Here is a 25,559-nt window from a genome sequence, read left to right as displayed (position 1 = left end):
GCGAGGAGCTCAATACATGTCTTTTTCTTCCCCGAACCTGCCTTTCTATGTCATTCACAGAACGGACATTCAAACAAAATAGGAAAAGAATTCCTTGCAATTTGACTGGGGGTTTGTCTTCACATGTGTTTAGATGCTGGTCCCTGGGTAAGAAAGCAGGCTTTAAATCTGCAGAAGGGCAGAACGTTCATGCCTTCATACTTTTACAACAACCTTGAAGAGATCTAATATTTGTTCAAGATTAGCCATAACTGTAAAAGCATAGTCAACCTTTTCTTGATAGCAGTAAAAAGGGTTGCCAAGAAGCCTTTTGGGAACATATTTATAGCAGAAAAATAAATGGTTGCAAGTAATTCCCCCACCAGACGAATCTCTTCATGTCTTTCTTTTTTTTTTTTTTTTTTTAATATATTTTATTGATTTTTCACAGAGAGGAAGAGAGAGGGATAGAGAGTTAGAAACATCGATGAGAGAGAATCATCGATCTGCTGCCTCTTGCACACCCCATACTGGGGATGTGCCCGCAACCAAGGTACATGCCCTTGCCCGGAATCGAACCTGGGACCTTTCAGTCCGCAGGCCGACGCTCTATCCACTGAGCCAAACCGGTCCCGGCTCTTTATGTCTTTCTTATCGCAGACCTAGTTTATGGAGTCCCTGCCTTGGCTGAAATACTTCTGAATCTCCCCTAGGGGTGTTTTTCTCGAAGGCTCCTAGAATGCTGGCTGCAAGTGTTTATCGAGTGTACCAAATAACTCTGAAACTCCGAAAGGCCTGCCAAATTAGAGCAAAATTATCGGAATATGGATTTCAAGAGTCAACTCAACCCCACCCGGCCTCACCTTGTGCTGATTGACGCTCCATATCCTGATGATGGAGTCTCGGCCGGCTGTGAAAAGCCGATTGAGGGCGGGGTCCAGCTGCAGGGCATTGACTCCATTTCGATTGTACTTCTCCACTTCATCTCGAATAACATAGGAAACCTGACAAGTGAGTCAACGTTTGCTTTTTATGAAGTGACAGAACATGCAGTAAAATGCAGCCTGCTAGCGGCAGATCTGAAATTCAAAACCCCATATTCCAATATAAAATTTATTTTTCAATCCAATAAAAACTTTACTTTACTCTATAAAACAGTGAAGAGCTGAGGAGAGAAGAATGACATTAATAAGAGCTCCTGTAACGGCTTCCTAACTGGCCTCCCACACTCTGTGGTTTGTCTTTGATCCATTTCCCACAAAGCAGCAAGCTGGAGGGTTTCAGCTCTGCTCAGAAACCTCTCCTGGGCCAGCTCTCCTGGCCTCCCGAGGTGACCAGGACTCCTCACTGCGGCTCCAAGTGCCTTGCTCACCTCTCCTGCCACTCAGCTTTGCTCACTCTGCCCTGCCCCTCGCACACACGGAGCCTCCAGAGCGTCCCCTGTCCTGGTCCCTCAGTCTGGGAGGCCTTCCTCCCCTCTCTCGGGCCACGCCTGCTGCAGCCCTTAGGTTTCTGTTTAAGTAATGTTTCCTCAAAAAGGTGTTCTCTGACCTGGCAAGCAAATGAGTTTTGGGTTCCTTTAACACCACATGTGTCAAACACAAGGCCCTCGGGCCAAATCCGTCCCGCCAGGCCTTGCAATGTGGCCCGCACCGCGCTGTCATCACTGTACTCCGCTGCGTTTCCATCACAATGACAGTTTATGACTGTTCAGTAAACCATTCGGCCCGTGATTTAGGCTGGATTTTAGATTTTGGCCCCTTCTCTGATTGAGTTCGACACCCCTACTTTAACACCATCAGCTTCTCCTTCTGAGCACTTTCCACTGTTTTGTTACTGCAGTTAACGTTCTGTTTGCTTCATGTGAAACTCAAGAGAATCAACCAATTACAATTATGCAAAAGTCCACAAACTGGCCAGCAGCCAAAAGCAAACCTTTTCTAATTTAATGAAATAAACAGTTAAGAGTGGAACAGGAGGTTCGGGGGAAGTGGGGAGATCTATTTACAATTGCAACAAGAATGAACACCTAAAAGAACCGATAGAACAGAACAATGTACATAAAAGAAAAATTTGAATAAAGGAGGTGCTATATTATGGCACAGGAAGATTCAAAATTAACAACTCTTTCCTAAATTTGTGAATTTAAACCCAACTTTGGCCATAATCCCGTTGGATTGCTTTCTAGAAGCTGACAAAACATATATTACTAGAGACCTGGTACGTGGGGTCCCTTGGCCTGGCCACAATCGAGGACATCTCGGGGGATGTCTGAGAGCTGATTTCAGCCGGATCCCTGAAGGCCAGGCCGAGGGACCCCAACAGTACATGAATCGGTGCACCAGCCCTTAGTGTGCATATAAGATCTTTGGTTAATCTCTCCCTGCCTAGCCCTCTTTGAGATTCATCAGTTTGTTCCATGTTTCCATACCTGTGAGTTGAGCGTCTGCCCCTTAGGAGTCAATGCACGTCATAGCTACCAAATGGTCGGACGGTCACTGAGATTTTTATATAGATAGATAGAAAGATTTTTAAGTAACCCCTAAATTTTTCCTAACTTGGAAAGAATATATGTCTATTATAGAAAAGATAATTGTGTGTGTGTGTGTGTGTGTGTGTATTTGGGGAATACCCAGTTATTTAAAAAAAATGAAAGCATATTCTTTAAAGATCTTAAGAGGTATTATAAAGCTAAAGGTACTAGAATTATAATAAAGTACCACAATAGGAATATATTAAATAAAATCAATGGAATAAAACAAAATCTGGAAACATTTTTTCTATTATAAATTTTTTATTTTGATTTAAACATAGTGTTTCAGATCAAGGAGGGAATGATAATTATTAAATAATAAATTATCCAGGAACATCTAGTGATTCTACTGGGAAAAATTATATATCCGTTTTCCAAATCTTAAACTAAAGTGAATTTTCATGTGGACTTAAGGTTGAAATAGAATAATTTACTCATAAAAATACATTTAAAAAGACAGGTGAATATTTACATGGACTACTTTAAGAAGGCTCTGCTAACATGACAAGAAATACAGTAATCTTTACAAAGGAAAAGAGCAATGCTGATCTGACCAAATACAAGTCAAAACCTTTTGCATGTACACAAATGTTCACCGCAGCATTCTTCACAAGAGCCAAAAAGTGCAAACAACTCAAATGTCCATCAACTGACAAAGGATAAACAAAATGTGGCATATGCATGCAGTGCAATATTTTTCAGCCATAAAAGGAGTGAAGTACTGACACATATTATAATGTGAATGAATCTTAAAAACATTGTAAGCGAAACAGGCCAGTTATAAAATGGCTCATATTTTAAGATTCTATTTATTCTAAATGATCAGAATATGTAAATCCACAGAGACTGAAAGTAGATTAGTGGTTGCCATGAGCTTGGAGGAGAGGAAAATGGGGGTGACTGTTAACGGGTACGGGGTTTCTTTTGGGGCTGATGAAAAATGTTCTGAAATTGGGTGATCAATGCACAACTTTATGAATATATTAAAAAAATCATTGAATGTATACTTTAACAGAGTGACTTTTTAATATGTGAATTGTATGTCAATAAAGCTGTTACTTTAAAAAAATGCTTTCTGAAAAGAACAGTATAAACAAGGTTAAAGGGCAAACATCTATCTGGGAAAACAATGAAATAAATATACAAGACAAAAGTTTACTCTTGATATACGATTCCTTACAACATAATAACATGTCAAACTCTCCAACAGAAAGAGGAATAAAAATCATGAAAAGGAGGTTTTTCTTAAAAAATGGCCAATGAACATAAATAATCAATGACATGAAAAGAGTCAGAGTTGTATACACAAAGACAACAAGGATGTTGTCTTAACTCAGTCCTTTGGGCACAAGTAACTGTAGCTGAAATTACTCAAGCCTGCTTAAATTGAGAAAAGAAAAATTTTAACATAAGGATACAAGATATCTAACAGCACAGGGGCAGGAAATACAGTTATGACTCACAAAAGACATTTAATAAAAATAAAATCATGACACTTTTCGCTGAAGCCTTCCAAAGGCTTTTTTTCACTACATTTAAAGTTCAAACTCCTCACATGCTTCCTGCACCTTCACATTCTCCTCAAGCTAACTCCCCGCCCCCCTTCCTTCATTGTAGTCACACCAAACTCCCGTTCCTCAACACACCCAGCTTTCTTCTTCCCGTCCCTCCCCATCTACCCATCTACGGTTCCCTAGGCCGAGAAGATTCCCCTCTCCAATCCCTCAGGCACTCTTCCCCAGCTTCCATCTTGTCTGGCTCACCTTAACCCTATGTCCTAGCAGAAAGGTCACCTCCTCTCAAAGGCCTTCCCTGATCTCCACCCTCTACCACTTACCCTCCTCATTTCTCTCAGTTCTTACCACACTCCATATTTATCTTTTTTGTCACATCTTCTTCATTCTAATGTTGCAAGAGATCAAGAAACTTGTCTGCCTTGTTCCTCCCACCACTCATTACAGTGTCTGGCATAGAAGGCATTTAATACACATTGGTTGCATGAATCAGATATTAGAAAGCCATCAGGAACCAAGTGGGCTTCAATGTCCATTTCAGTCTCTCTCAATCCCTCTTTCTCTAGGGCTTTATGACCCTTTGTCTGCTTTTCTCCACACACTTCCTTAAACAGAGACTATGTAGCGTGCAAATCTTAATTTTCAGATTTCTCGAGATTATCTGATTGGTCCAGTGGGGAAGGGTCAGTTCTCATTTCAGGCAGAAAGTTATTCTTAGCAAACAGGCCTGGGCCACTTCTTCAAAGGTGTCTCCCACAGATGTGTGGTTAAAAATGGCAAACAATTAGAAGTATCTTAATCGGATAAAATTTGGCATATTCATAAAACAGAATACTATTTAATCATTAAAAATGACGCAGATTTAGAATGAATGACATGGGAAGATAGCCATGCTATATTTAAGTGAAATGTGTGTGGTCTAACACAGCCATGTATAATAATCATTACTGTAAAAATGTTTCAGAATATTAAATATATATTTAAAAAATACATATACAAGTTTGGAAAAACACATAAAAAACTATCCCAAGCAATGGAATTATGGGACTGTCACTCACGCCTTTTTTATATGGTATGAATGTTTTACAACAGGCATATATATTACTTAGTTTTTTTAATTTATAATTTAATTTTATCTAATTCTTGCCTATACTCAGAATATAAAATACTGAAAGACTGTAATGAAAAATCACGTACCTATTGTCTGTGTAATACTCCCCACACCAGTCTCACTCCCTAGGAGTAACTCATTTCAACTCTTGGTTTCTTCTGGAGAGTTACTGCATTTCTTGAAATATTGTGTTTATTCTACAGCTTTCTGGTTTATCCATTTTATTTATTTACTTATTTATTTTTTTGGCTTATCCATTTTAGATTCACCTATTAACTCAGGCTATGGTAGATTAGGATGTAACTCTGAAACTACCCCTAATAACTCCTCTCTCTCCTCTTCTGATATAGATGTATTGCTATTTTGGTTGAATAAATAATCAGTGCTCCACTGTTGGACTTTGTAATTGCTATCTGCTGACTAGCTAAGTACTATATTATGAATACATTTCCTTCCTCGGAGAGCTTGTTCTTTTCCCTAGAGTTCTATCTTTCTTCCTTTCTTCAATGGTTTCCTCTACTTTAACTTCAATCTTCTTTAATTGCTGCACCCTATTAGATTTTACAGCAAGAATCCACCCCACCCCCTCTCCCGGGCTTGCCCCTCAGCATCCTCCACCTTGCACTCAGTCTGGGCTGGCTGCCCTCTATGTCTGCTGGCACAGCTCACCTCCAGGGCCTCCCTTTACTGCTTTTCTGGGCTACAGCCATTGTTTCCACAATTCCAACGTCTCCCTTCTTTGTTTACTCCCACCCTCTCCTTTCATGCCTCAAACCTCTCACTTCCGCCAGCTGCAGAAAGTTCTGTTTTTAAGGGCTACTATGATTAGATTGGACCCACTTGGGTAATCCAGGATAACCCTCTATTTTAAGGTCTGTAACCTTAATTATATCTGAAAAGTCCTTTTTATCAAGTAACGTAACATACAGGTTCCAGGGTTCAGGACATTTGGTGGTGAGGCATTCTGCCTACGACAGCAACAAAACACTTTATGTGAAAACACATGTGGATATATTATGGAATAAGTACAAAATTCACAACACTTTTAAGAAAAGAAGGGAGATATTGAAAGCATTTCCGGTTCCCAAAGGGGATACTCCGGGCTCTTTCCAGGCTCCCCTGAGGTGTGTGTGCATTCACTCATCTCCCTTGGGCACCTCACACACATCTAAATCATGGCATGCTCCACACCCAGCTCTTGAGGGTCCCTCCCAAAATAGCTTTTCCTGTAGTCTTCCTCATGGATGGAGTTCATGGTGACCCTATTTTCCCAGTTGCCCAGGTACACAACCTTGGTGCCATCCTTACTTTAATTTCAAGCACTTCTCACGAGCCTGGTGGGCTCTATCACACAGCATCTGGCCTTCCCACTCTGCCCTGTGCCCTGCATTCTGTTCTGAGCACAGAAGCCAGGCCAATCTTATTAACACATGTATATCCTGTATATTCTTCTGCTCAAAACCCACCTATACGTCCCATTGCGTTCTAGACCTCACTAGGCCCTGGTGCTTTGCGTGGACTGGTCTGCAGTTACCGCTCTGATTTCATCTCCTGCTCCTCCTCCCCTCACTCCCTCCCGGCCAGCCACCAAGGCATCCTCATCTCACCTCGGGACCTTTGCATCTGATATTCTCACTGGCATGCCCGCCCCTTCCCTGGCAACCTCATTTCCTCAATTCTTTTGGATCCTTACTCAGAAGCCAGCCTCTCAGCAAGGCATTCTCTGGCCACTGCAACTGAAATGTCACTTCCTCATCTTCTGCTGCTTATCACTAGCTAACTATTGATTAACCTTTAAAAACTTATTTCCTCTCAGCCTTTTATTAGGAAAAAGTTAAACACAAAAGTCGAAAGAATTACACAGCAACGATTCATATACCCGCCACATAGATCTGGTCTACAATTAACATTTCCTATACTAGTTACTTTATCTCATAGCCACCTGTTCATTTGATCCGTGTTATTTTTCAATGCCTTTCAAGGTAAGTTGCACATCATCAATGACACTTCCCCCTAAATACTTCAGCATGTATGTCTTTAACTAGAGTTCATTATTTATTCATGGCTCCTTTTTAAAAAATAAATTTTACTTAGAGTGAAATGCACAGACCTAAGTGTACATAGATACTTCTGATAAATGAATATACTACTAAGAGACTCTGAACATTGCACCATCCTAGCAAGCTGCCTCATCCTCGTCCCCAACCTCTACTCTCCAACTCCCAATCTAGATCTGATGTTTTCTCCATACATTGATTAGCTTTGCTTGTTCTATAATATCCTATAAATGAAATCACACAGCTCTTTTATGGAAGGCTACTTTTAGCTATCAAGCTAACTCAGGCTCAGTTTGGCCAAGAAAAACTGGCTAAATATCAATAATTCTCACATCTGTTTTTCCTGCTCAATCCTGTGGACCATGACCCTCTGCTCGAACCTTTATTTTTAGTGTTGACTTAAAAAGCATTCTGAAAAGCAGTCTTGCCGGATTTTTCCTACTCAGTGGTTAGTAAAAAATGCCCTCGGGCCAAACCCTGTTTAGTAAACAAGGTTTTACTGGAACACAGTCACACCTAGGCATTTAGGTATTTTCTATGGCAGAGGTCTGGTTATGACACAGAATGGCCTCCAAAGTGTAAAATCTTTACCATCTGGACCTTTGGAGAAATTTTGCAGACCCCTGTTCTAAACTGACACTGCAGGGTTTTTTGTTTGTTTAAATATATTTTTATTAATTTCAGAGAGGAAAGGGGAGGGAGAGAGAGAGATAGAAACATCAATGATGATAATCACTGATTGGCCGCCTCCGGCACGCCCGGAACTGGGGATAGAGCTTGAAGCCCAGGCATGTGCCCTTGACCGGAATCGAACCTGGAACCCTTTAGTCCACAGGCCAACGCTTTATCCATTGAGCCAAACCAGCCAGGGTGACACCACAGTTTTAATTACCCTTCCTACATAAAACGTAACTCAGATATGGCTACTTTGTAAGGATCTTTTCTTGAGGAGTCAGGATTTGGCATCATTCTACTTCCTTTAAAAAGTATCAAAGATTAATCAACCAACCCAGAATTGGGACTCAAAATGAGGACTAAACACCATACAGAGCTCTGAATAGATCTAGAATAACTAAATATTTAGCAAGGAAAAGAGTTAAGTACTGGTAGAATAGACATTTGTTGGCTGTCTCTCCATTCCTCTCCATTGGCTCCCAATGTTTTTTCTTCAAGGCAAGCAAATTCTAGGTTCGCTTGCCTTGAAGAAAGGCAAATTCTGTGGTTTTTTATATTGGTTGTAGACCTTAAGGAAAAATTCTGAAAGCAGCTAACAAGACTCACTAAATCTTGTGTTCAGCAGACTAGTCTTAGTTCTTTTGAGTGCTCTTCATAGGAAATAGTTTCAAGTCACTTTATTAATCTGATTGTCATATCTCAAACTCTAATTCTGTACTCTGATCAGTGAATGGAATTATCACCTCTCATTCTATATGCAGTAGCTCATATTCAGCTTATTAAAACACTCAGTTTTCCACACACGCTGCAGATTTATATTTGCCCATCTTATACTTTTATATTGCCTTCAAGTCTAAACACAAGACTCGGAGTGGCCTGATTAGCTCTCCTTACTACCCTAAGGAGTGTACCATTCTAGTGTCTGGAATACTGTTACCATTTTGAGTTACATTATACTCAGAAGCAGACATCCTCCCCACTAGGTTTGCATGCTGGGTTACTTAAATTCTGTCAATGATACACTTAAAAATCACCTAACAGCCCTGGCCAGGTGGCTCAGTGGGTTGGCGTGTGGTCCCATACACAAAAAGATTTGCGGTTTGGTTTCCCAGTAAGGCACACACGTAAGATGTGGTCTGATCCCCGGTGGGATGGGGCACGTACTGGAGGCAACCGATCTGTTTTTCACTTCACTCAACATCTACTGAATGCCTGGATACTGTTCTCATCAATGAGATCAATAAAACAGGGAAGTGAACTGCCCAGAGGACTTTATGGCTTACCTCACTGAAGGAACACTCACTGATTTCATCCTACATAGCATGCTGCTTTATAAAGAAAGTCCGGGTGTTACTTATTCCTACACTCTCTCCATTCTTTGCAAACCAAGTGCTCAGGCCTGTTTAATGAATTGCAAACTAAGTGCTCAGTAATGTTTAATGAATAAGGGCGCCATACCCTCACTTCTACAGAAGACATACCTGCAGCAAACACCTGTAGTAAGGCTTTACTCCCTGCATCGCTGGAAACAGCTAACAGGAACTCTCAAACGCACCCACAAAACAAAAGTAGGTTCACGAAGGCAGAAAGCACACCGGAAGGATAAGGTAACTCTTTACCCTGGGCTAACAGATGATAGAAACAGAAAATTCAAGGATGCACAGTGGAGATGAAGACGAAATTAAATTCCAAAACAGTAAAAAATCCTATTTTCCCCACTAACACCAGCCGACTCCCTCGTGGTTTCCACCCCATCAAGCAAAAAAGCTCCGGCATCAAAGACCGCCGGGGGCTCTCCCGTGCAGAAGCCCCTGCAGAAACCGCGCAGAACGGCCTATGCCCCGCCACGCCCCCGCACAGGCCCCCTTGCGCCGCGGCCGCCAACCGGCGGGGAAGCGCCCGGAGGCCTCCGCTCCGGCGCGGCGAGGGCAGCGCGCTTAGGGACCGGGAGGCAGGTGGGCGGAGAACGAGCGTCTCCCGACTTCGCAAGCCCGATCCCCCGAGAAAGCGGGTGATCGGCAACCCCGGGCTGCGAGCGGCGCACCAGAGGGTCCCGGGACAGGGCGCAGGCCGGCCGGGTGGGCCGCAGACCCCCGCCCCCTCCAGAAGCCGTTAGCGCCGCGGCCCCACCCCTCGCGACCGGCCGCGCCCCGTCCCACGCGCCCCGAGCCGCTACCCCGGCCGATCGCGGCCCGAGGCATCCGCTCGCCGGAGGAGGGCCGGGCTGGCAGCCGCGTCGGGGAGGTCGAGGAGCCGGGCTCCCATACCTGCACTTTCCTCCGCCCGGCCGTGTTCTGCCGGTGATGGGCCGCCATCTTGCATGTTGACACTCCTACGTCACTTCCGGAAGTGGCGCGGTCCGGGCGGAAGTCGCGCCTCTTCCCCTCCGGCCGAGGGCCGGCGGCGAGGCGAGGCGGGGGTTAGGCTCCCTGTGGCCGGGCCGGCGGCCCTGTGGGCGGGTAGACGGACCGGAAAGTTGTCGGGCGAGCGACATGCCGTAGGGAGCTGGTTTCCGAGCCGAGGGAGCATCCAACCCCGTTGTGTGCGCCTCTCCCCCGGCGGGTTCTCTCCCCGGTGCCACCTCCAGAGGCCCCAGCGGCGTGAGGGAAGCGCTGGAAGAATTAACAGTGCGGGCCATGGGCGGCTTGGACAGAAACCCTCCCCCCCTCCCCGCAGTTTTCCTAGATTAACCAAGGGAACCCGCAGATTTGCCATGACACCCCCTAAACTGGTTTGAAAGGAGGAAGACTGTAAAGGAGGCGGCCCCCATCTTCTGGAGGAGCCAAGTATTTGTTTACGAGTTAAAAGGATACCGTGTTTCCCTGAAAATAAGACATCCTCCGAAAATAAGACCTACTTACAAGTTTCCTTCTGAGTGAAATATAAGGCATCCCCCCGAAAATAAGGTCGTCCGTACCCCCTTCCCCCCCCCAGGCAAAACATGAGAGATTTGGTCCACTGATTCTGAAAGAAATGGAGTCACAAGAAATTCACCAGGAAATTCAGGAATTGGATTGTGATGATGATGTTCCAGATGATGATGACATGATTGTCATTGAATAAATGAGTAAATTCTTGATACTGTAGGATTCAGTTTGTCTGGTTTGTGTTGACAACTACCGTACTACCGTACCGTATACAGGTAATAAATTTCCTTTATTTTCATTTAACAATAAATGTGTACCCTATTCTTCATGGAAAAATAAGACATCCCCTGAAAATAAGACCTAGCGCATCTTTGGGAGCAAAAATTAATATAAGACACTGTCTTATTTTTGGGGAAAGAGGGTAGTAGGAAGCTGAAAAAATACATACTGCCTAAACATGTTCTCCCGGACAACTTATTATTTTTTTAAAATACATTTTACTAATATATATATTTATTTATTTAACAGAGAGGAAGAGAGAGGGACAGGGAGTTAGAAATATCGATGAGAGAATCATCGATCAGCTGCCTCCTGCACATTCCCCACTGGGGATGTGCCCGCAACCAAGGTACATGCCCTTGACCGGAATTGAACCTGGGACCTTTCAGTCCACAGGCCAAGGCTCTATCCACTGAGCCAAACTTGTTGCGGCCGGGACAACTTATTTTTAAAATATATTTTATTGATTTTTTACAGAGAGGAAGGGTGAGGGACAGAGAGTTAGAAACATTGATCAGCTGCCTCCTGCTCACCCCCTACTGGGGATGTGCCCGCAACCAAGGTACATGCCCTTGACCTGACAGGGACCCCCTCAGTCCGTTGGCCTGGGACAACTTCTTAAGTTGCAGGCGCTGAAGGAGTTGGGTTCGCTCTAGAACCTGGTTTAAATCACCTCATCCCGAGAAGCCCTTGTGGGTGAAGGTTTGACTTGGAGTTTTCCGGACACGTCTAGGTGCCAAGGACATGAGACTCTGGTGAAAGTGAATCCTTTGGAACCACCCTGCCCCCAATATAGCATCCAGGAGGCATGTGTGGCCAGTGCGCACTTGAAACATGGCCAGCTCGAATTGGGATATGTAACTAAAATGCCCACCACATTTCAGAAACTTAGTGCAAAGAAAAGGATGCAAAGAATTTCAATAATTTTCATACTGGTTACATGTGGAAATGATAATGTTTTGGATATATTGGGTCAAATAAAGATTCTTATTTTTTTACTTTTTATAACATGGCTATTAGTATATTTGAAGTTTCATATGTATTCACCTTTTTGTATAGTGCTAGGATAGATATAATGCTTAGGAAAGTTCTTGTCTAGACAAATGCCTTTTTAAGTTAATAAAGAAATGCAAATTAGAAGAGTAGAAACGAAAGGCAGAAAGCTTCGTAAGCAAAACTGGCAGTGATAACTTGTAGGAAAATTACCTGTACTGCATTTTATTACAGACACATTTATTTATTCATTTATTCAAATATTATTTAGCACCTAGTAAGTATCAGGCACTATATTAGGTACAGGGAATCGGTGTTAAGTGCACATAGTCATAGAACTTAGAATCCTGGGTACGATGGGCATTAAACATATAAATGAATATGGAGATAATTACAGTGAAGAAGGATGCTTATAAGACAGGTAATGATCCTTGAGTCAAGATCTGAGGATGGCGTTAAGGAGAGGGAATGGTCTGAGCAAAGATCTTATGGCAGGAGGGACTGTGGAATGTATATATCCTAAAGAAAGGCCGAACAGTGGTTCCATTGATTTGGAGCTGAGAATGCTATCTATTTTGCATGTCTTGTGTCACTGGATAGTCAAGAGAAGGAGAAGGACAAGGTTATGGTATTGGTGGGAGTGATTAATCCTGATAACCAAGCAGAAATAGGTTTGCTGGTATACATAAGCACTCAGATTCCTTAGAAATCAGACACACAGATTCTTTTTTTTTTTTTAATATTTTATTGATTTTGTACAGAGAGGAAGGGAGAGAGATAGAGAGTTAGAAACATCGATGAGAGAGAGTCATCGATCAGCTGCCTCTTGCACACCCCCTACTGGGGATATGCCCGCAACCAAGGTACATGCCCTTGACCGGAATCGAACCCGGGACCTTTCAGTCCCCAAGCCGACGCTCTGTCCATTGAGCCAAACCGGTCTTGGCAGACAGACACACAGATTCTTTAGAAATGAAGGTATTAGTTGAAGGTAAAGGGAACACAGAATGGCTGGTAAAGCAAGGAAGTCAGAATGGAGGTAAAATCCTCATGATCAGAGAAACAAATGAGAGGTGTCATCTCTACTTGTATTTCTTTTATCAATGTACTAGAGGCCCGTTGCACAAAATTTGCGCAAGGGGCTAGGCCCTTGCAGCTGCTGCGGCTTGCCTGGGTCTTGCAGCTCTGGCTTCATCCGGAATGACATCTGGAAGGTTGTGCGGCTGTCTGGTCTAATTAGCATATTATGCTTTTATTATTATAGATTATAGATCATGTATACTTTTATATGTTTTAACATTTATTTATTTATTTATTTATATCTCCCCCTTTCTCTTCCCTGCCTCTCTCAACTTCTATTTTCTTTCTTTAGCTTTTACTTCGCTTTTGTTAGTAGGGTGGGCTATTGTTGGTAAATTTCATTATTTAGTCCATAAGTTACAGAGGAATGGATATCACCGTGAGGTTCTAAACTTAGAAATGGATGGACAGATGTGGTAACTGATGAAACATTGGATTGACTTCCTCAGAGGGTGACAGTGAGTATGCCTTTGGTTGTGTGAAGAATAGTTGCAGTATTCTAAGTGACAACTTTTTTTGACATATAAACATTGAAAGCGGTGGTTATATTGGTGTTGGGCAGCTAAAAGGATGACTTCCTTGACATTTTTGTGGTTTTACTTACTGCTGTTCATCATTTGAATTCTCTTTCTGTGTTGGAGGAATTCCCCGCTATGTGCCTTGGTGGTGGTGAGCACTGCTTACAGAAAATGAAAACGACAGTTACTCACTTCTTTTTTTCTAGCCTTTTACAGCAAGAATGTGTGCATGTGATTAATCAAATGACATCTCATCTGTAACTTTATGAGAAACTCTGAGTCAGCACCATTCAGCCAAACTGATCCCAAATTCCTGATCTACAGGAACTGTATGAGATAATAGATGCTGACTGAAGTGTCCTAATGGTATAGGGTAATTTATTATGCTGCAATAGATAACTAATACATCCTCCCTTTTCCACAAGGAGGGGAAATGTCAGAGCACCTCCACAACTCTGCAAAGATATTTTCACCATCAGCCTCATCAAACTCCATTTAATTCTTTGTCTTCTCTTGTGTAACTGCCAGGGGGCTTATCCTGTCGGAATTCCTCTTGGCATTTCCTGCATAGAAAGCTTGGCATCGCTATTCAAAATGTAAGAAGGCTTGACACCTATTATATTGTTCTCTGATTTTGAGAACTCTCCTTAACGACAGCATGAAAACTTGACATCCTGCCAAAAAAAAAAAAAAAAAAAAAAAAAAAAAAAAAAAAATGCACACACATATTAAATAAAAATGCAGAAAAATTTAAAAGTAAATATGAAGCCTGGCCAATGTGGCTCAGGGGTTGAGTATCCATCTATGAACAAGAGGTCATTGTTCTATTCCTGATCATGGCACATGCCTGGGTTTGGGCTCGATCCCCAGTGTGCGGTATAGGCAACCAATTAATAATTCTCTTCTCCCTCTCGTTCTTGCTCTCCTCCCTCCCTCCTCCCCTTCTCTATCCCTCCCCCTTCTCCTCTCTATCCCTCCCCCCTCTCCTCTCTATCCCTCCCCCTTCTCTCTATCCCTCCCCCTTCTCCTCTCTATCCCTCCCCCTTCTCCTCTCTATCCCTCCCCCCCTCTCCTCTCTATCCCTCCCCTTCTCCTATCTATCCCTCCCTTCTCCTCTCTATCCCTCCCTCTCTCCTCTCTATCCCTCCCCTTTTCCTCTCTATCCCTCCCCCTTCTCCTCTCTATCCCTCCCCCCTCTCCTCTCTATTGCTCCCCCTCTCCCTCTTTATCTTTTTCCCTCTCTCTCCCCTTTCCCCTTTCCCCCATCTTCTTCTCTTTCCTCTCTGAAATAAATAAAAATATATTTTTTAAAAATAAAAGCAAATATGAATCCTAGAGGGCTTCTGCTTCCAAATAAACCAGGCTTGTTCTCGTTAAATCTTGCTCTGAGAGGTTGGTCCTTCCCTCTGCCAGTTACTTAAGCAAATAATAAACTTCGGTTTCTTTGTAAAGTAGAATAAAAACATTACATATCTCAAGGTAAATGAAACAATCTTAGCACAGTACCTGGTATGTGGGAAATCAATATATTTCAGGTATTATTTTTAATCATCACCTTGTTCAGGAAACAACCACAGGAGGTTGTCCGGCCACAGGAGGTTGGCTGTGGGAATGCACTGACCACCAGGGGGCAGGTCCGGCGTTGAGCATCTGCCGCCTGCTGATCAGTGTGTTATCATAGCAACCAGTCAACCAGTCATTCCGTAGATCAGTCATAATGGTCGCTTAAGCTTTTATATATAGAGTTTTTTTTTTTTTTAATATATATGTTTTTATCAATTTTAGAGAGGAAGGGAAATGGAAATAGAAACATCAGTGATGAGAGACAATCTTTGGTTGGCTGCCTTCTGCGTATCTCCCACTGGGGATCATGCCCACAACTTGGGCATGTGCCCTGACCTGGAATTGAACCGTGACTTTCTGGTTCATAGGTTGATGCTCAACCACTGAGCCACACCAGCTGGGCTCAATTGGATATTTTAAACATTAATTTTAGCCTTAGCCAGGTATCTCAGTTGGTTAAAGCATTGTCCTGATATACCAAGATTGCGGTTTTGATCTCTGGTCAGGGCACATACAAGACTCAACCAATGTATATGTAAGTAAGTGGGACAACAAATTGATGTTTCTCTCTCTCTCTCAAAAAAAAATCAATAAGTAAAATATTTTTTTTAAAAAAATATCAACTTTAAAAAGAATAGGATCTTAATGCGGAATTGCTAAGTAAATAAACTTCTTTGTGTAGGCTGTGTTATCAATCAGATTTGTGGAGAAATTGAGAAGCTGCATAATATCCTTATAACTCTTTAATGGTTCTCTATCAGGAAGGCTGTTATATATAGTAGACTACAAGATTATCCTATATAATAAAGGCCAATATGCAAATTGACCGAACAGTGGAATGACCTGTCACTATGACACACATTGATCACCAGGGAGCAGACACTCAATGCAGGAGCTTCCCCCTGGTGGTCAAGTGTATTCAGCCACTCAGCCAGAAGCCCTGAGCCAGGCAAACGGCTGGCAAGTGCTAAGGGATGTCCAACTGACGGCTTAGGTCTGCTCTCCAGGCGTAGGCCTAACCTGTCAGTTGGGCATCCCTTGAGGGCTTGTAGACTGTGAGATGGTGCAGGCCAGGCTGAGGAAATGCCCCTGAATGAATTTCATGCACCAGGCCTTTAGTAATTAAATAAGTTTGCATAAGTAAAACACTATCGTATAAACAAATATAGAGACACAGAATCACAGAATGCTTGAGATGTTTGTCAATAGTTGTGTGCTATTTTGTCTTGTCAGCAAATCTTCAGGTTTAAATACATTCTTAGAGGGCATGGAATTAAATGGCTCATCATTCCACAATGCATTTATTTTTTAACACATTGGGAAAAAATAGACGTTAGTTCTTTTATCTCTTTCTGTCTATGTTTTTTAATGTCTATATATTTTTTACAATATTAGAAATACTAACCAATCCCTTTTCCATTCCAAAAATGTTTCAGTCTTTGTCTAACTTATCCACTGGAGGGCAGTAGAGAACCATTCAGGCCATCCTTGATTTTGGACCTTCCAGACTCTTATCTGGTAAGTCAGACCTTAAAATTTAATACATATTTCCTGCTGATAAAATGCCACAATCAAAGTACCTTTTTAGGAAATCTATTTGGTCGCCTAAAATCACAAATGTAATTTTTTTGTGGTGGGACTTTTACACAGGAGCTGAACTGAGTGAGGCTTCCTAAAATGCTAGGCCGCAAAAGTAGAATGGGTGTGATTCGTATCCCACAAACTGATATATTTCATGCACTAGTGGGGGTATCCCTCAGCCCGGCCTGCGCCCTCTCACAGTCCAGGACCCCTTGGGGGATGTCCTCCTGCCTCCTTAGCACTTCTACGGAGGCGGAGGCGGGAGAGGCTGCTGCCACTGCCAGCCATGAGCCCGGCTTCTGGCTGAGTGGTGCTCCCCCTGTGGGAGTGCACTGACCACGAGTACGCATCATAGCGAACAGTCCTTCTATGGGTAGTTCCTCAATTGGCTCGATTTGCATATTAGGATTTTATTATATAGGATGTCATATTAGATTGTTAAAATTAACTATAATTTGAGCTCACAGCCAATCAAAATGATGGGAAAGTAAACCTCAGTCATTGTTAAGGCTCTCTGGCTACTGTAATCCACTCTAAAGTTACTCATCAATCCCAGGGGTCATATACTGGAGGCACCAACAATTCTCAGGCTATACTGGTTACTGCTGAGAGGCCCAGTGTTGTTTGAAAATGAACAGGCCTCTGGCACTGGGCTTTTTTTTTTTTTTTGGTTACAGCTAGAAATCCCAGTGTCCAGGCCCCACCTCCCTAAGATTACCTGCCATCATTGACCAGCTTCTATCACCAGCCTGGATGCTTTCAACAGCAGTCACAGTCCTTGACCTTGCAGAACCTCTCCTGCTCTTACTGACTTCTTCTCTGGCCTACCAAGAGAATTCATTAGTCCCCTGCACACCTGTTCCCACCCAGATTCACAGCTCAACTTCTTCAGGAAGCTTGGGCTCTCACTAAAGGCTAGACCAGGGGTAGTCTTTAAGAGCTTCTGCTTAAGGCCCAGTAATACAAAGCACTTCTGAGATCAGCAAGCACTATGGACCAGCAATCATCAGCACAAGGTTGGGAAGGAAGGAAAAGTACAGCAAAAACAAAATACACTCTAGTGTTTCTACCAATTATCCTCCGCAGAAGCTGGAATTGAAGACAATTTCCCCCTAAGTAATCGCCCTACAAAAACCACAGGCATTCTTTATGCTTCTAAACACCTTCAAAGTGCATTCAAAATTATGGTTGTGAGTCTGTAAATCTTCCTTTGCTAATTTGTTGTACATGAATGCCCGCAGAAGCTTTTGAATGGTAAATGCTGTGGGAGGGGCAGTTTCCATGGTGACTGTTCAATGCACCCTTTTTTCTTGCACTCACTCTTGTTAGATCTTCATTGCTGATCTGCTGTGAATTAGAAGGTAACAGCTTAATCACATCTGGAGGGCAGGAAGAGATGTGAGAGAGGCAGCCTTTCTCTACACAGCCACATCCTGAACCCACTGAGTTGGACTATGCTTGCCTTGTGCCATTTCTTCTTCATGGTTGCCCTGGCCCCTCTGTAGAAAAATGTACTTGCCAACACACATGACAAAGAGCCAATTTCCTTATTAAAGAAGGAGAGCTTATAAGTGACTATGAAACATACCATAATGCAATAGGAAAAGGACAAAATAGGCAAAGGACATAAACAGGTAGCTTATAAGAAAAGAAAATGAATGGCTTACATTGTCTGAAAATATACTTAATTTCATTCATAATAAAGGAAACACTTAAATTAGATTTCATTTTTCACCTACCAGGTTGAAAAAGATCTAAAAGTTTGATAATGTATAGTGTTCAGAGAAGGTGGGAAACCCATGATTTTATGCAGTTTTAGTGGGAGGATAAATCAGTATAATCTTTTTGGAAAGTAGAATTAGCAGTTCCTCTTTTATAAATTCATCCCACGAGTGTAATTACACTTGACTTAAAAATACAAGTAGAAGAATATTTATTGAAGCATTCTTGAAGCAAATGATTGGTACAGGTCAGAGTTATTGATACTTCTAAACAGTTAGGCACACAGGGCATGAGAAGCAAAAATAAAATTGAGTTTTCATCACATCCAGCGAATTGTATGCTTAATCTGATTGCTAAATGCATATTGTTAAAGGATATTTCCAAAAAAAAGAGAGAGAGAGAAAAAAAAAAGGCCCAATGGTGTGACTAAGTTGTTGAGTATCAACCTATGAACCAGGAGGTCATGGTTTGATTCCCGGTCAGGGCACATGTCTGAGTTGTGGGAAGGCTCTGTCCCCAGTATGGGGTGTGCAGGAGGCAGCCAATCAATGATTCTCTTGTTGATATTTCTATCTCTTTCTTCCTCTACCCTCTTCTCTGAAACCAATAAGAACATATTTTAAAAATTAAAAAAAGAAAAAGTAAAATCACTACTTTCATGCAGGTGTAAAATGAACATAAGTTGAAGATTTCATCTTGCTTACAATGAAGGGACTAGGCAGATATCATGATTAGTTCAAAGGATAAGTCAAAGAAGCACAAATCACATGGAGTAAAGGAATGTTAAAGCGAATGCTTGGATGGAAGCAAAACAGATTTTTTTCCACGAGTGAGTAAGGATATCTCTCCACCTGACAGAATTGACTTGCATGTAAATTGATAGGAATTATTCTGCATTGTTATCAGTTATGGGTAATTTGCAGAATTATAAAATAGCTCTCATAGAAAAAGGATCAGTAATGATGTAGGGTCTGCGACAATACAATTTTCCATTGATTGGAGCAATTTTCTATATAAGATTGAAATGATAACTGCAAGGATCTAACAATATAAAATGCTGGGGTCCCAATGACATATAAAAAAGGACATTCAAATGTATGAACATAGGTATATGAATATGTTCACATTCACATTGACTTCCTCAGTGGAGACAGAAGAAATTGGTAGTTGTGGCTGACACTGGGGAGAGGAATCTGAGACAAAAGGGGGATCTGTTTTCCACTGTAGACCTTTCTATACTGCTTGATTTTTTCTTTGCTTTGCCATGGGCATATATCAATTTTTTTTAAAAGAAAAAAGGCAATCTTTCATAAACCTTACTGTGACAAATGGTAAATAATGAAATATGTAAATCAAACATTGCAGAAAACACAAGGAGAAATAGATGGAAATGTAGTAGTCATGGCAATCCTCTTTCTGGTTTTGATGATGGAGCAGACAAAAAGTAGGACTATGGAAAGCAATTTTCAACAGTCTGCATATTAAAAGCATTTTGGGAGCTCCTTTAGAAAAGCATTTTTATTTCAAACACATGTAAAATAGATTAGTCTGATGAACTCACATGACCCACCATCCAACTTCAACACTCAACAATTCAAGACCAACAAATTCCCCATCCACTTTCCCACCCCCCCCTTTTTTTTTTTTAATATATTTTATTGATTTTTAACAGAGAGGAAGAGAGAGGGATAGAGAGTCAGAAACATCGATGAGAGAGAATCATCGATCAGCTGCCTCCTGCACACCCCCTACCGGGGATGTGCCCGCAACTCAGGTACATGCCCTTGACCGGAATCGAACCTGGGACCCTTAAGTTCGTAGGCCAATGCTCTATCCACTGAGCCAAACCGGTTTTGGCAACTTTCCCACTTTTTTATTGAAGCAAATTCCAGAAGTCATATCATTTAATCTATAAATATTTTTTCTGGTGAATAGCTCTAAAAAAATAAGAACTGTCTTTAAAGACCATAATCACAATACCATAACTATTTTAAAAATAAATTCATTAGTACAATAAAATAATTAGTACAATATCATTGTCACACCTAAAAAAAATGACAGTAATTCCTTCATCAAAGATTCAGTATTAAAATTTTTAATTGTTTCATAAATGTCCTTTTAAAAAATTTCTTTGTTTGAATTAGAATCTGAATAAAAACCACACACACTGATTATTTGATGTGTCTCTCAAGTCTGTTATAAACTATACATTACCTGGGGATCTTCTAGAAAATACTGTTGTTCAGGCTTCTTCTTGACAATGTTGAATTGAGCCCTCTGTTCCTGGAAAATAGTGATAGTTAAGACACACACACACACACACAGCCTTGTCTGCGTTCTAGAAAAGACACTGCAAAGAACCATCATTTTCCATATGACTTAGGTAAGACTCACATAGCCCCCCTCATTTACCTATGACAAGGCCAGTCACAAACCCTTGAAGTTCCCATTCTTTGTCTCATAAATAATTAGCTGAACTGCTTGTTCCACTGAGCAATCAGGACAAAATGCGTGTTAGCCAAATTTTGGTTAAGATCCTCTCCTTCTGCCAGGTCTCTGAGTTTAGTCCCACTCTCAGCAAGAGCCAGCACACAGCTAACTCCTTCTTAACCTCTCCTGAGAAAAGGCTGACCTCAGAGTTAAACATTCTCTGACCTGCTATCCCATCAGGTCACTCTTGTTTTTTCTAGTCTTGTTTACTCCTCTATACTGTAAATGAAAAATTCTTTTTGCTTAACAGGAGATGGTATGTATGGTCCGAGCTTCTCCCAATGCAGTAGACATCCTCCATCTATTGAAGGTCCCTCCTACCCTTTTCCCCCTCCCACCCTTTTCCCCCTTGCAGTCATCCTTTCCAAATAAAGTCTCTCCATAAATTTGGATTAAAAAAAAAAGTGACAATTCCAAGAACTTTTGATGTTATTAATATTTTTCTGTAGTTTATTATAATATGAAATGAGATTTGAGGACCTCGGCTTAGAGGATGTGAATAGTACAATTGCTAGGATAATCTAATACACACATGTCTGTGTTAGTCTCTGTTCCTCCAGAAAGCAAGTACTGAGGCGAGTCTTGGTGTAAATGGTTTATTTAGGAGGTAATCTCAGGAAGCACAAGAAAAAGCAGGGACAGCGAGACAGAAAGGAGGAAAACCACATCCAGGATGCATAAAGGAGTGGGCTTTCTGCTGTGGATAACAAGCTCAGTTCCTCTGGGGAACATGTACAATCGCCCTTCAGATTTGACCTCTCCAGATGACCGTCCTGTGGAGGTAAGTTGGGTATGTTTTCAGCCACACTGTTGCTCACTGAATGTATAAAGTGGCCATGAGCCAAAACCGGTTTGGCTCAGTGGATAGAGCGTTGGCCTGTGGACTGAACGGTCCCAGGTTTGATTCCAGTCAAGGGCATGCACCTTGGTTGCAGGCACATCCCTGATAGGGGGTGTGCAAGAGGCAGCTGATCGATGATTCTCTCTCATCGATGTTTCTAACTCTATCCCTCTCCCTTTCTCTCTGTAAAAAATCAACAATGTATATTAAAATAATAATAAAGTGGCCATGACATCAGGGAATTATGCCAGGCATAGACTTTTTGTCATGAAGATTGATCTGGCTATTGCTACTGTATAGTGTGCAATATGCCAACAGCAAAGGCCCATGCTTAGCCCCTCATATGACATCACCCCCTTGAGGGAAAAGCCAGACACCTGGTGGGAAGTCAGTTATACTGGAACCCTTATTGTCAAGCAGGTAGAAGCACAGAGTGACATTATGAGAGTGAGGTATGGGTTGGAGGATGAGAACGAAGGGTGGACCACACTGATCCTGTGCTTTATGCCTCGCCCTGTCCCTTCTGTGATTGCCTGGGGCTTGCCCCCTGCTAGCTTCATTTTCCAGACCCCCATGTCAGCTGGCCTCTGGCTGATTCAGCCAATGGGAGGCGCTACTGGGAGCCTGGAGAAAAAGAAAGGAAGCCAGAGAACTTCTTTCTCCCTTGCTTCCTCTCTGCCTCATTTCTGGCAGGGACCGTGTTTCTTCCATAGTCTAGTTATGGCACAGCCAAAGTTGGTGTATGTGAGTTTGTATGTGTGTTAAGTCTTTGAAACGTGTCTCTGGACCACTACTTTTACTATATCTGCCAAGAAAAAGAGAATTGGAAGACACTGTTAAGGATGCAGTCTATTAAAAGTGGTTTTCTCTAAATGGTGACATTATTGATAACTTTTCGTTATCTGGTTATTTTTTTTTAAAAGAAAAGGATGCTCCCTCTCACCTCCATTAGTGCTCTTTGATGATCAGTGCAAATTGTCACCTGGTATTTATTTTCATGGGTCCCTAATTGCAGCTAATCAAGCATTTACCTTTGCATTTATAAGCTCTTACTGCAGGTACATTTTTAGCCATCCTTAGTAAAGACACATAATTGCAGTAGAAACCATAGAAATGAGCATAAGCAAAAGTAAGAGATGAGGATCATCACTTATTACTTAGGCATACTTCCTTTTTTTCTAAGCTACATAGAGACCAGGAAGCGAAAACAGATTCTTAAGTAGAATTTATGAAGCAGGGAAGCGGGTGGCAGGGAGCCCAAATAAAAACATCATGGCATTTGCATGTAAAGAAGCCCTACCCAGTACACTAATTTTATTCAACAAATAGAATTATGTATTATTTAATTTGTAAATCTCAAAGACCAAATATTTTTTTTCTAAAATGTTCTTATTTCTATTTTTAAAGGTAAAAGAATTATCTTGTCTAGATCAGTCTGACCTGTTTTTGCTATTCAGAATAGTATTGGGAGAACATATGATAATTTTCAGACTTAATTGTAACCTTGGTGACCATCAAGTGCAGCCCTCTTATTCAACAGGAAATTGAGACCAAGTGCTTTGTTAGATGAGTAAGTGGCAGACCTAGAACCACAAACCATCCTCTTGACTCTATCTTCTCTGCTTCCTATAAATATTAGTGGTTCTCAAGTGAACAGTGGTTTTTCTTCAAGCCACATGTATCCCTTCTCAGCAACCCTGCTTTGTGATTCTTTATGCCTCTTCCCTAGATTGAGAATTTTCTGCTTCTTAAATCAAAATTTGAAATCCCAAATGTACTGTGATTGTGGTCTCTGAATCAAAAGACTAAACTGCGTGCTCTCTCTCTCTCTCTCTCTCTCTCTCTCTCTCTCTCTCTCTCTCTCTCTGTCGTTTATGAAATAGGACTTTAAAAATTTTATTTTAGAGGGAGAGATAGAAACATCTATAAGCTGCCTTCTGCGTGCCCCCTACTGGGGATAGTGTCCCAAACCCAGGCATGTGTCCTGACCAGGAATTGAACTGGCAACCTCTCTGTGCATGGGAGGACACTCAGACAACTAAGCCAAAGCAGTGTTTTCAAAGTTGAGGGCAAGCCCGGCCAGTATGGCGCAGTGGTTGAAGGTTGACCTATGAAGCACAGTTTGATTCCGGTCAGGGCACATGCCTGGGTTGTGGGGTTTATCCCCAGTAGGGGGTGTGCAAGAGGCAGCCAATCAATGATTCTTTCTCATCATTGATGTTTTTCTCTCTCTCCCTCTCCCTCTCTGAAATCAGTAAAAAAAAATATTTTTTAAAGACTTAAAAAAAATTGAGGTCAAGAAAAACAACAACACTAGAACTTCTACTTGTATTATATTTTTTCCTTTTTCAGTTTTTATCTTAAAGTTATACATGATTAAAGTCAAATAGCTCTATAGGACTCCCTGGGAAAACACTAGCCCCTCTTCTCCATTTCCCTCTCCCCAGAGGCTACCACTTCCAATTCTTTTCTCAGGCTTTTATGATTTATTTCATTCCATATCTCTAAATGACATGATTATATTTCTATATCTTCTTTTTCTTTTTTTTAATATATATTTTATTGATTTTTTACAGAGAGGGAGAGAGAGGGATAGAGAGTTAGAATCATCCACGAGAGAGAAGCATGGATCAGCTGCCACCTGCACACCCCCCACTGGGGATGTGCCCACATGCCCTTGACCGGAATCGAACCTGGGACCTTTCAGTCTGCAGGCTGATGCTCTATCCACTGAGCCAAACCAGTCTCGGCTATATCTTCTTTTTTCAGAGTTAGTTATCTATTGACTTCCTACTGCACAAGATAAGGATTTGGTGTTTTATTATAAAGCATATAATTATAAAGAATAGCCAGATGGAAGAAATGCATAGGACTAGGTATGGGGGAAGGGGTGTGGAGCTTCCATGCCCTGCCCAGGTGCACTAGCTTTCTGAACTCTGCCCTTTGGCTTTTTATGGTGGCTTCATTATGGAGGCATGATTGACTACATCTTTGGCCTTTAGTGATGACTTCAGGGGTCAGAAGGTGGGGCTGAAAGTTCCAACCCTCTAATCTCATGGTTGGTACTCCCTGTCAACCATCCCCCATCCTGAGGCTATAGGGACTTTCCAAAAATCACCCCATTAACATAAACTCAGATGTGACTGAAAGAGGCTGGCTAAAAAACGACAGACGTATCCAGGTCAGAAGCAGCAGTGCCTCCTAGAGTTGGTTGTAATGTGGACAGTAAAATCAGAAATGGAGCTTAACCTCAGTAGATGGCAGTAGTCACAAAGCAGATACTTGTGGAGTTTTGTTCTTTGTTTTTCAGTACTTTAGCTTTAGGTGTTGAACACAGCCTACGGCTTAAACACGCAGGCTCTGGAAACCACAGCCTGGATGGACCCTACAGTCCTCAGCCAGCATCACCTGGGTTGCAGGTGACCACCTTTGGCAGGGATGGACCATTCCCTCTTCTCCCGGTGTAGTCCTTTTACCCAGAAACCGCAATGCTGACTCCTGTTCATGAGCTCAGGGGAGTCTTATTATCAAAGTAATTACTATAGGAATTTGCAAAATGAAGGTCATACCAACCCGAAATGCTTAGTAACAAATTCTTATAAAGCTAGTCCCCGCTTCACACTTCCCTCTGGTTTAACACTGGCATCCATCTTCCCCCAACGATAATGTCAGACGTTTCACTGTGATTACTATGCCAACCAGTTGCAAAGTGAAATGGCCACTCTTGCAAAAGATGTGGGATTTTACTAAGATACT

General features: G+C 41.9%; 1 protein-coding gene and 1 long non-coding RNA gene across 4 annotated transcripts in view; one reads left to right on the top strand and one right to left on the bottom strand.

Moving 5' to 3' along the window:
* Positions 1-10,287, bottom strand: part of WDR48 (WD repeat domain 48) — a 33,350-nt gene extending 23,063 nt beyond the window's left edge. For 2 of the 3 annotated variants that reach the window (XM_036431902.1, XM_036431903.1), the window contains exons 1-2: positions 10,137-10,286; positions 843-983 (exon numbers count right to left, since the gene is read on the bottom strand). In XM_036431902.1, the coding sequence (XP_036287795.1) occupies positions 843-983; positions 10,137-10,184 (189 nt within the window). In that variant the 5' untranslated portion in view covers positions 10,185-10,286. Of the gene's footprint in view, positions 1-842; positions 984-10,136 lie in introns of all 3 variants that reach the window. The other variant, XM_036431904.2, reaches the window with a different exon arrangement.
* A 1,327-nt stretch (positions 10,288-11,614) lies between these two features.
* Positions 11,615-24,682, top strand: LOC123652070. The gene is made up of 3 exons (XR_006741157.1): positions 11,615-11,748; positions 13,405-13,550; positions 24,573-24,682. It is a non-coding gene; the product is annotated as an uncharacterized LOC123652070 (long non-coding RNA).
* The last annotated feature ends 877 nt before the right edge of the window (positions 24,683-25,559 follow it).

Source organism: Pipistrellus kuhlii, unplaced genomic scaffold (genome assembly GCF_014108245.1).
Source record: "Pipistrellus kuhlii isolate mPipKuh1 unplaced genomic scaffold, mPipKuh1.p scaffold_m20_p_11, whole genome shotgun sequence".
Taxonomy (NCBI): Eukaryota; Metazoa; Chordata; class Mammalia; order Chiroptera; family Vespertilionidae; genus Pipistrellus; species Pipistrellus kuhlii.
The sequence above is the reverse complement of the archived record's forward strand: the minus strand, read 5'-3'. Positions and strand labels throughout refer to the sequence as shown.